We start from the raw sequence: 12387 nt of genomic DNA on the forward strand, positions 1-12387 counted from the left end.
AGCTCAGGGGGGGGCAGTGCTCTGAATAAAAGGTATAGGGTCCCAGTAATAATGTTATAATTACAATTGGCAATGACAGACCCTGTAGGTCCCTAGTAGATAATAGGGCAATGGGGATTCAAACTACCTATAGTGCTGTGTGCCTGTTGTCATTTTTAAAAGCAGCCCTGTAAAACGTATGCAAATTTGACTTTGTAAGTAAGGTACTTCCAAAGTATTATTCTACCTTACGTTTACAGATAAGTCACCCCAGGTTTCCCCCTAGATGCCCCAGGATAGGGTGCCATGTAACTGTAAGCAGGGGCATTATAAATGATGCTTTATAACCCCTGGTGAGAGAAACAACTGCACCTTTTCATTTTGTAGAAAGCTAGCCCCATAGACTATACTAGAAATATTCGTCATTAGCCTAAATATGGCTAGATAAAAAAATAACAATGTCATGAGTGGGCTCAAATGAATGGTAATGATAAATGCAACCATTTTCTATTGTTGAATTTGGCATAACTTTTACAGAAAATAAGTTATAAGACTTTCTTTTAGGTAAGTCAAATTCCATTCCTGATTGGTCAACCCTAACAGGATTAGCCAGGTTGCTTTGATTAGGTGGTAAGTGGCCTGCTCTGAGCAGAGGTTATCTGCTGGGGGGAGGTAGGCAGATGGTGAACCATGCAAGGAAGGGGGTTGAGTGGAGGAAGTTGAGGCTTCAAAAGGATACCAGTCAGAAAGCAATGTAATCCGACCTGCCCTGTCACCCCTATACTCCACCGATAGATGGTAGACCTATGAAAAGAATTTGCAGATGTCCATAGGAGGAGTAGATGGAAATGAGCTACACTAGAGGTTGGTTTAGCCAGGCATTACTCCTCTGAAGAGAACGTCACCATCTTGGAATGTTAAAGTGTAATGCTTTATGGGACAAGACAATACCACACTTTGGAGGGAGTTGTCATACCTCTGGGTGGCGCCCTGCAGCTCATTGGAGAGAAGTGCCCTCTGACTGTCCACCAAGATGATGGATTAAAGATGGCTGATCTGCATTGGAATTCAGACCTGCTGCCTGAAACCATAAAAAGAAGAAGGACAGCTGAAACCCTAGTTTGCAACCCAGAGAGCTGCACACTTAAGGACTGCCTTTTGCACACTGGAACCACAGCCCAAAGACTTTGCCTTGCTTAAAAAAAGTACTCTAGGTGGACTCCCTGAAGCAACAGGTTAAAAGAGCTTCCATGCACCAACTTCCACAAAAGTTCTCAGCCTGGAGTGTGTCCAGTGGACATGCAAGAATTTGGCCAAATGCATTGTGGGAATTGTAGTCCCAACATCCCAAGGAGCAACTCAGGGATTCTGGAACCTTGGATGGCGGAGTGGGGGTGGATCACTTTTCTGTATCAAACTTCCCCAAAAGTTCACAGCCTGGAGTGCGTCCAGTGGACTTGCAAGGATTTGGCCAGGTGCATTGTGGGAATTGTAGTCCCAAGGAGCAACTCCAAGATTCTGGAACCTTGGATTGGGATTGTGGATAACTTTCCTGCATCAAAAAAACACTTCTGGAAGTAAGTGTAAAATTGTTACATTGCGGACGGCTGGAACTCTTGACTGTGTCCCGGTCCAAATCAACCTTTCCATTGAGAGCCATTTGCTTCTAAGCGCTTGTTTACTTTTGATCTTTAAAAATTCTTACCTTTAGTCCCCTACATTAGAAGTTTGTCCTTTTGATGTCATTTTAAAGATAAAAATATTTCCTATTTTTATAAATTGGTGTGGGATTTTTATTGTGTGACTGACTTATTTATTGTATTGGTGTATTTGAATGCTTTCCATACCTGTCTCCTAAGTTAAGTCTGACTTCTCATTGACAAGCTACCAGGGGTTGAGCCAGGGGCTACTTTGTGGAACCTTGACTGGGCACAACCCTGTGTTGGGGGTGTATTGCCAGTGGTAGGTGTGTACTTAGCTCTACCAGTACCCAGCCTCTAACAACTGGGGTGCGAACTGCCGGGACATAGCCGTTAGCTTTTGCTTGGTGGGAGCTGACAGCTTCCACCAAGCAAAAGCAAATAAACTCTGCTTTCTGCAAGCAGGAGCTGTCAAACCGCTCCTGTTTTGCAGAAAAAAGAGTTTTCATCAGACAAAAACATTGCTTCTGCAAGCTGTTTCAAGCAGCTCCCTGCTTGCAGGAGCAGTGTCAGCTCCCGCAGGAGTCGGGAGCTGGCTTGGACCGCAGGGGCCTTGGGGCTCCCTCCCGCAGTCCTGCAGCTGTGAAAAAGAAAAAAAAAGACTAAATTACTTCTGGTCTACTGGTAAAGCTATTGAACTGTCACTCAATAGGTTGAAGGTTCAAGTCCCGATATATTATGCGGTGTGTCTGTTTATTTACAAGTTTTTTTAAATGTTAAATAAACCAAATATTTGTATTGAATGTCAAAGTTATGTCTGAATGCTATACACTAAGGACTCATCTGTGTACTAGTGGTTAATGTCTTTGACGATCACACTGAAGATTGAGGGTTCCAGTCTTAGGGTGTCATTTTGACCCTGGGGGTACGGGACCGCCAGGGCTAAAACGACGGAAGCACCGCCAACAGGCTGGCGGTGCTTCCAGGCGTATTACGACCGCGGCGGAAGCACCGTGGTCGCACCGCCGGGGCCGGCGGTATTCTGCCACTTTTGCCCCAGCGGTGATAATCCACCTGGGCAGCGCTGCTTGCAGCGCTGCCCAGGTGATTATGAGTCCCCGACCGCCAGCCTTTTTCTGGCGGTTTGCACCGCCAGGAAAAGGCTGGTGGAACGGGGAGTCGTGGGGCCCCTGGGGGACCCTGCACTGCCCATGCCACTGTCATGGGCAGTGCAGGGCCCCCCTGACAGGGCCCCATGCAGCTTTTCACTGTCTGCTGTGCAGACAGTGAAAAGCGCGACGGGTGCAACTACACCCGTCGCACGGCCGCAACACCGCCGGCTCCATTTGGAGCCGGCTCCTATGTTGCGGCCGTGATCCCCGCTGGGCTGGCGGGCGGAAACCAGGTTTCCGCCCGCCGGCCTAGCGGGGATCTCCAAATGGCCGTGGTGGGGGTGCGGCCGCATGGCGGTCAGATCTTGGCGGGCAGCTGATGCCGCCCACCAAGGTCGTAATGACCCCCTTAGTGTATCTCCGGTCGTTTGCCTAATTTAATTTCTTTTCAACTTCAAACGTTTAACGTATATACTGAAAGGTGATCTCGCTCTTCTTCTTGAAAATGTTATTTTCTTTTCAATTTGTCCTAAAATATATCATTCTAAGTATATCATTAAACTTTAGAAAAACTTTCTGGGTGGTCACAGGTAGTTGGTTGCAAGACCTGGCCACGGGCCAGGCCTTGTGGCCAACTCCTGCCATGCATGGCCTAAGATAGTGGGTGACATGGGGCTGGGTGGTTATAGGAGCCTGGGAGCAGGGCCTGGCCACAGGCCAGGCCCTGCAGCCAACCCCTGCTGTACACGGCCGAAGGCCGGTGTTGGGTGGTTATAAGCCCTGCAGTCAACCTCCGTTGCGCATTGCCAAAGGCCATGCTCAGCGGTGGTTTGATTAACATATAATAATTAAAATTACTTTGTTAAAAAAACAACATAGAAATTCATCGAAAAAAACAAAGGTTACAGGGATATTATGGTGACGCTCTGAATTTAGTCAGACCAAGACCAATTCAGCAGTTAGAATTAGTTATTTCAAGTTACTATAACTCGCGTCCTAAGGTGACTATGGATGATTTTCTTATCTCTAATTTCCTTGCTTCTCTTTCAATGGATTTTCTCCCTATTCTTTGATTGTCCCATCTCTAGAGTATTTCTTCTTTACCAAGTTTGATTGTACTGCTAATTTCATAATTCCATGGGAGTGTTAGTGTTTCAATGCCGATTTCCCTTTTCCCCTGTGTGTTGTTCCACTTCAGGCTCCTTCCGCAAATGTTCTCCATGGTGCTCTCACATCCTCAGATTGTCTGCTGTTTCCCCAACACTCCTTATCCTGATTTGCTCTCTGTTGCTCCCCTGTCCGCCATATTTTATTTCTTTTATTTGTTTTTATTGGATTTTATTTTTCATTTTTTAGGAGGGCTTGGCAGGTGCAATTTCCTGCAGGGGATGCTCATCTGTAAAAATGCGCTATGTTTACCTCTCACCTTTCCTTTGCTGTATTTACTGCTCAATGACATTCACTATCTTGGAATGGTAAATTAAAAAAGCAGAGTGGCCTCTGCGTCATGACAAGTATACTTGGTCATGCTTTTGTTTATATATTTATTTGGATGATTCTTCAGCATCACAATAATCACTTTCTTTTTGTTTTTACTGATGCTGAACACCATCAGCAAATATCAGTGGCAAAGCCAATAGCTTTGCAAAACGTTGAGACCAACTAGCTCTGCCAATGCTTGTATATAGTGTTGAAAGTAAGGAAGCATGATACTTTTGCAAACTTTGTAATATGAGACACATTTGAGAAGATAATTGGACTAAGTCAGCATTGTATTAACCTGCTTTTTATTGAACATGAAACATTAAATAGGCTGCTTCATGCTTGTGGATTATTAACAAAGTAGCAATGTTGAAATGGAGTTCAAAGTTTGAAACCAACTTCTCCCTTCATAGCATCAGGTGTCTGCCTGATATTCATAGCATTGATCTTCCCATAGAGTAGAGTTCTAAAACAAAAGTGCACATTCTCTGCTGTGATGTGTTTCAAGATAATTAACCATTCAGTATACTTTGGCTTCTTGCATTAGTACATTGTTCCTCGCAGCAGAACTGCAGTCAATGCACACTTATTTTCATGTCAGTGTTGATTTCTTCCTGTCTTGTTTCCTTCCAAATTCATTGATATACAGTTTTTACTAGATTCCAAAACTGTTTAACGCTCCACATTACCACATTAAAATGCAATTTAATGAGGATTTGATGAAACACAAGGAGGCAATTAATAAAGAAAAGAGACCATTTACTAGTCCTGGACTTAGACCTGTATCTTTTCTAAATTTGCTCTCTACTCTATCCATGGTGTGCAAACAGAAATGTACAGAAATAGGAGATCTCCGTAGTTAGAGTTATCTCTAAAGAAGCAGATTTCCTACTAATGAATACATTTCGGGTTTAAGGTTATTGCTTTCTTCTTAGAGGATGAGATGAAACCAGTGTTTATCACCAGGGAAATACACTTAGCCCTACCTTTTTAAGGCAAAAGAATTGTTTATTTTTAGTCTGGGAATCTACAAGAAAATGTTTGACTATAGATAAAGTATATTCATGCTTATCTACGCAAATGTATTTAACTTCTCCTTAACAAATTGTCATGGATAATTAATCATACCTTAGGGAAATGTACATATACGTATGTCTGTCTCAAGTGGTATAGATCGCCCACTAACTCAGACTTTGCAAACCCTAATGGCACTTTGCTGCACAAAAAGCTGTGTGGATTAAGAAATGCTTCCCCCAAGGATATTCGATAAATGTCTATAGTGTACAGTGTGCATTTTCAAAGACTATCCATTATGAAGTAGTTTGCTTCAACCTTTTTCACAAACTTTCTCTGAGCTTGCCTATAAAAGACCCAGTGCAAAACCTGGTGGACACTACCTTCAATTTCAACTCATTCATTCAACCTAATAAGGAGCCCTTAGAATCCAATTTAATTTAGGTTTGCAGATGCCTTATGAACTGATCTAATTTCCTGAATTGGACTGAACCAGATTACTTCAAATTCATCACTAAGCAAGCTTAAACTGATGTTACCATTCTCTCTTAATTTATTTCTTTTCAGTTTCTGAGAATAAGGCCTTGTGCCATCCATCTTCAGTGGATTCGCTCTCAACCAGCGCTGCTACTGAGGATCATGTGTCCATGGGTGGTTGGGCTGCCAGGAAATGTCTACGAGTTATAGAACATGTGGAACAAGGTAAACCTTCAAATGTTTCTCCTAACATATATACCAAGTTGTACAGCTCAAGGCACACACCTCCGATCCATTCATTTCTTGAACATGGAAATTCATCATTGAGGGGTAGATCCTCAATGACTGTCTCTCTCATGTGAATGTTGTACTTAGTGAACTTAGTTCCATACGTTTGAAACATGCACATTTTCTTTCTAAGACTAAACCTTCCTACATATATACTATATTGGTTGAGTTTAAAAAAAAAAGTTTTAAAATCAAATATTGAAAAGTCATAGGTTTTAAAATTTAGTTGATGCATTTGAAGTAGATAGTGTCTATTATTCAGGCTGGATTATTCAGGTTCTGGGTCAGTTGGGAACCTAGGAACCCTACAACCATGAACCCTAGATACTCTGGCTACGGTGGTCTGGCTTGTGTGGCTCCACCTACTTTTTCTCACTCAGAATGCCATTCCCACACCTCACCCTATAAAACAGTGCCTGGCTTGTGTGACAGGGCCAATTACGTCACATAAGGACAGACCAAACCAGGGACTTTGGCTCTATACGGTCACAACTTTCATTTGTTCATATAGACAAGTGGGGTACTGTTTTTTTTGGGAGAGGTGGGGGAAATTTCTGTGATTTTTTTGGATCAATGCAGATTCCAGAACTTTCACTCACAGAAGTGTGGGGAAGAGGCACAAAGTTTAGCCAACATTTGAGGTTTGCAGAGCATTCAGGGTAAGAAAGGGTCATGTGATCCATGAAAGTCACCCGACCATGGACCCCCTGTGTAGCTAGATTTCCAAAATTAATGAGTCTAGCTAGTAGGATTCTCTGGGTGGAGGCAGAGGCCAGGTCCAGATACTATGACGAAAATGTCATGTCCCCACATTACATTTTGGAATCTGTTGTGTCACGGGTAATAGGCCCAGCTACAAAAATTTGGCACTGTTTTGATTGGGAAACTTCTGGGTGGTAGAAATTTTTGGGATTTTTGTAGATTTCAGAACTTTCTATTATACAAGTGTGAGGAAAAGGTGTGATTTTTAGCAAAGGTTTAAGATTTGCAGGGCATTTTGCATAAGAAAACATTGCAGGATCCACATATGTCACACCAGCCTGGACTCTCCTGGGTTTTCTTGGGTGGCAGCAGAGCGCGGAACCAAATACTGCAGCTTCCCACATCCCCAAATAGGTACTTTTTATGGTGATAATTTGATGAGTCCACATTGCATTTTGAAGCCTATCATTTCTCAGGGTATAAGCCCAGACACACAAGTGGGTACCATTTTTATTGGAAGAAGTGTGGGAATGCAGAATATTAGGATGTTTGTTATTAACCATTGAATTTCTTTCAATTTTGGGGTTCTAAATGTAATTCAATGTGTAAGACGAACACATTTTGCAAAATGTCCTCTATATCACATGATAATATGCGTAACCCTAAATTAAGAGTTGTACAAAAATCCACTATTCCTAAACTCAGTATCTTTTGCATAGAACGTCACATATGAAATTTGAGAATTTTGCAGGCATATTTTTTTTTTAAAGTCCTAGGGGCTTAATCTTTACTCATTCTCTACACTTTTACCGGCTTATTAAACCCAGGCAACCCCTTCCTCATCTTGTGCATCAACTTGACTCTAACACAGTCTCCCTTTTGGAACATGTGCAACGTCCCTTCTTGCATCACTGGTGCATTCTTTGTCACCTGATCATATCCAATTACTATTCAGCTTTGTCTCAGTTGTTGCCAAAACACCCTACTATACATTAATTGTAAGGATTTTTTCAGCAACTATATTGTGTTTGGTAGAACCAGATCAACTTCCTCTTCTCTACCCTCAACTCATGACCATCGCAAAATGCAAGCTGTAACCCTTTTTGGATTATCCTATTCCTAGTTTTCACTACACCAGTTCTCTGTGGATGATAGAGGTTTTGGTAGCCCAATTTCTTCAAGAACACCTTCATTTCTTGGGAAACAACTACTATCCATTATCAGTTATAGTCACAGATGGCAATATTTTCATTTACACATTTCTCCCAAGAATGTACTTCCTTTGTTTACAAACTTCACATCTGGCAATCATGAACAATAATTTACTACCAACAGCACATGCTTCCCTCCATACATGATATATATTACACTGAAACGTCCAATGCAGTCTTTTCTCATGTGCTACCAAGTCTCACAAATTGCCTTACCAGTTAGAACACTGTTTTGTTTTATCATTTGCAAAGTATTTGTATGCTGCATCGTTCTCTACTTCTTCTTTAGTAATGCCACTGAATGCCTACATAAGCGAAATGTTTGTACACAGACAAAGAGTGATTATGATGCTTTTATTAACTTTAAAAGAAAGTGTATAGTGCTATAAACACTTTTGCCAGTGGGATCAACCACTCTAATCCTTTTACAAATATCTATTTTTCATCCAGTCCTTGCCATTGAGCTTCTTGCAGCCTGCCAGGGAATCGAGTTTTTACGCCCACTGAGAACCACAACGCCATTGGAGAAAGTCTATGACCTTGTGCGCACTGTTGTAAGGTAACAGCAAACAAAACTTTCCATCAAGGTTCATAGTTTGAAGATCTACTGGCTTTGGTGGCAGTTATTTATTTGCTAATGTTCTCTGCTTGTTGTCCATCAGGCCGTGGCTGAAGGACCGTTTTATGGCGCCCGATATTGAGGCCGCTCACAGGTTGCTTGTAGAAGAGAAGGTAAATGACCCTATTCTTTGTGGTTAATTGGTTTGGACTCCGATATTTAGAAACATGAAAAGGGTGTTTATCAGACTAAAATAAACTGTGATGTGGTGGACACATCCACCTATCCACATTTCCATGCCATCTGAAATACTGTGGAAAGGCCCTATAAACCATTGGTGGTAGTTTATTTTAATAAATCTCTGTGAGATTATCTTATCCACTAGCAATGAATGTGTCTTATTCCAGTCCGTTATTCTTTTGTCCACTTTACCACTGCACACAGGGATCAATTAAATGCAATCAATCCTGGTTGTGCCCCCAAAAGAGTCAGTGCAGCCCGAACTGATCGGACGCATCCCATCTGCATGAGAATACAGGGAGTTCAGACATGTTTTGTCTTTGTTGGGCCACTTTAGTGAGCCGCAATTTGACCCCTATTGCAGATAGAGCTTCAGAACCCCATCTGACACATCCATTATCATTAGGATTGCTGAATAAGACCAAAGAAGATGGGTGGAATTCTTCAATTATTCACAGGCACTATTAGCTCAATTCATCCTTGGAGTGGCAAGTGCCTACTATCCAAACACAAGTAAGAGCCTTTCTAGGACGAACTAATGGACAGTAGTTACCCACATTGACAGCTTTGACATCCAAGAATCAGCCTGTAGAAAAGTGCCTCTTATTGACATAGTTACCTCCCTCCCCCCAACACACTTTTTGCCTGGTATCTGATTTTGACTGAAAGGCACTGCCTTTCTTCTAACCAGGTCCCCAGTGCCAGATCTATTTCCGAAAAACTGCACAGTTGTTTTCCCCAATTGACAAAACCTTTAGCACCCTCTGTAAGTCTCTGGTACCTAGGGCCAGGGGTGCTAAAGAGGGTCAAAAAGGGCTACAGCATGAATTGTGCCACCCTATGGATCTCCTCACCAAGCACATGACAGGCTGCAATTACAGGCTTGCGTGCCTTGGTGCGGACAAAAGTGAAAACACGACATGGCATACAGCCTGTGTGCCATGTCCCCTAACACTGCATGCATTACATGTAAATCACAACTCTAGCAGGCCCTACAGCCCTAAGGCAGGGTGCATTATATTACATGTGAGGACATAACTGTGTGAGGGAAGCCATTTTAAATGCATGTGCTGGAAACTGGTCAGTATAAGTTCCCCAGCTACATGATGGCTTCACTGAAGATAGGGATGTTTGCTATCAAACATCTCGTATTGGTGGACCCACACTGATACCAGTGTTGGATTTACCAATACATACCCCAAAGGTCCTCATAGCAGTGTCCCCTAAAATCACACCAGCCTCTGGTGTGCTCGCTGACCAGTTTCTGCCAGCCTGCCACCTGAGACACCTATCTGGACCCCTAGGATGAGAGCCCTCTGCTCTCAGGAAGTCCAGAACCAAATCCTGTCCGGGAAGAGGATGTAACACCCCCTCCCACAGGATGACCTGCTGATTAGCCTTCCTAAGGCAGCAAGCCTCAAAGGGCTGCTGTCTTTGAAATGTGAATCACAAGAGACGCCCCCTCCGTCCAGAACCCATTTGGCACCCAGACAGGCAGCAAAAATGAGCTAGTTAGGTAGCCATGCCACCTCCTGGCTAGTACCACCCCTAAGGTGGGCTACTGCGAGGCGGACACGATTTTCCAGAAGTAGCATTCTTAGTAATGGCGTACTTAGAAATTCTGGGGCAGGGTTATGCCCACTTCCCACAAGAAGTAGTCATATAGGGAGCATAGTGACCCCAAGGATCAGTAACCCATTGGGTACTACCCTAAACACCCCTTTTGCCATTAAATTCAGTATTTAGGGGAGCCCCTACCACCAGAGGTCCAAATCCTAACAACCTAAGACCAAGAATACAGAAAGCAGAAGAGGAGATAAGAAGCAGCTGACCTACTACCAACCCCGCTGGCCTGTCTGCATCCCTCGTTGAAATCTGCACAAAAGTTGACACGTTCTGTAGCTGTGACTTAAGAAACCCAGGGGGACTGCCTGTCTTCGAAAAAAACTCAAGATCTCCTGCGAACAGTGGCCTTGTCCTCCAACAACCTCCAATGAAGGAACTCTGAAGCCTCTGGAACGGCCAAAACCAGACACCTGAAGTCACCACTGCACCCGCTTCCTCTGAACAGAGATCAAATGGCCCACCAGTGCCAACCAGGTTCCTCAGCCCTCCAGAGGCTGAGTCCATTGTGGTTTCATTCCTCCTGGACTCCCCGATGACACCTTCAGCCTCTGCATGCAGGGCCCCTCCACCGCAACTGCTCCAGTAAAGAAAGCCTGACATCTAAGGACACCTCTGGACCCATCACCCCTGAGCCATGGAGAAAAGGATCAAAGTTGCCTACCTATGCCCGAGCATCGTAAGGCCTGAGCCCCGCTGTTGGTTCAGCCCAACTGGCCTCCTGGCCAGAGCCTGCAGCCTCTTTCTTCAGTGACCGATCTCCATAGGAACACATTGGGCATCCAACGATGTTGTGCACTCTGCACCCAGCTGCCCCTGTGCCACTGAGGAAGTACTGTGCGTGCTGCTTTGGACCTTGTCCACTACTCACCTTCTCCACTACTCACCTTAACCCCAGGAGATTGGTCTTGTAAGTCGCTGTACTCTACCTGTTTGCAGAACATGATTTCCTCCCAAAGGATAACATTGCAGAACTCAGAAATTGCACTGTCCACTTTTTAAAGTGAAAAGAATTCCTATTTAAAAACAAACTTACTTGTACAGTTTTTGTCTGATGCCTAAACATATATAAAGAAAGCTGCCATTTTTATAGATTGGTGTGGATCTCCTTCTTGAGTCATATGTCTCATTTATTAACTATTGTGTGTATTTGCAGATGTCTTGCACTCTTCTATGTTAAGCCTAAGGCTGCTCGCCCACACTACTCCCAAATAGAGCACTTTGTGATTGCACAGCAAGCCCTATCCACTCACTGGGAAACCCCTGGACCCTTTACACAGTATTCACACACCATTTAAAGGGCCAGATTCCTACACCACCCAAGAAGGTGAGCTGGACTGTCAAAAAGCTTTTGAGGACCCGAGGAGAACACTGTGCAATGCAACTGTAGACCCCTGACCTCAGTCCACTATAGTAGTACAGATGGATGCCACAGACAAGGCAGTTGGAGCTGTATTGGCCCAACTCACTGTCTAGTCTAGGATAACGAGCATCAGGTGGCCTTTGTTAGTTGTAGGTTACTGCTCAGAGAACAGAACTAGTCAGCTATTGAGAAGAAATGTTTTGACATATTGTGGGCTTGGAGAAGGTTCTAACAAAACGTTTCATACAAAGTTTGTGGGTCAAACAGATCATAACCTACTGCAGTGGTTGGTGGCAATGAAGTATGAGAATCCCAGGTTGGAGAGATGGTTTGTCTCACTGCAAGGTCTAGACTTCAAGGTGAATTACAAAGCCAGAATGGACCATGAGAATTCAGTTGGATTTTCATGCAGGTTTTGCTGATTGCAATGACCAGGCGAATTCAATGGTGGATTAAGGTTCTGTTAGTCTGATCTGGGAGGGGCATCTTTCGGGATGACAATGTCCCCAGCATGGGTTGCGTAACTGTTCCCATGCCCTTAGTGCCTGACTGCATGTATTTGGTATTCAGTTTTTTCATTTTTACTTTATTTTCACACTAAATCTAGTGTTTGTGCAGAGGCCCCAGCCTGTCCCCTGATATGAGTAATGTCCTAAACATGTCCTGTGACCTGGGAGGGGGTGCACTAAGCCCATTA

At 43.7% G+C, this 12387-nt stretch overlaps 1 protein-coding gene across 1 annotated transcript in view; it reads left to right on the forward strand.

The window, feature by feature from the left end:
• Window positions 1-12387, forward strand: part of HAL (histidine ammonia-lyase) — a 189175-nt gene that overhangs the window by 175386 nt on the left and 1402 nt on the right. The window contains exons 18-20 of the mRNA XM_069229088.1: window positions 5795-5929; window positions 8356-8464; window positions 8568-8637. Of these exons, the coding sequence (XP_069085189.1) occupies window positions 5795-5929; window positions 8356-8464; window positions 8568-8637 (314 nt within the window). The remainder of the gene's footprint in view (window positions 1-5794; window positions 5930-8355; window positions 8465-8567; window positions 8638-12387) is intronic.

The sequence above is a fragment of the Pleurodeles waltl genome, chromosome 4_1 (genome assembly GCF_031143425.1).
Source record: "Pleurodeles waltl isolate 20211129_DDA chromosome 4_1, aPleWal1.hap1.20221129, whole genome shotgun sequence".
Classification (NCBI taxonomy): Eukaryota; Metazoa; Chordata; class Amphibia; order Caudata; family Salamandridae; genus Pleurodeles; species Pleurodeles waltl.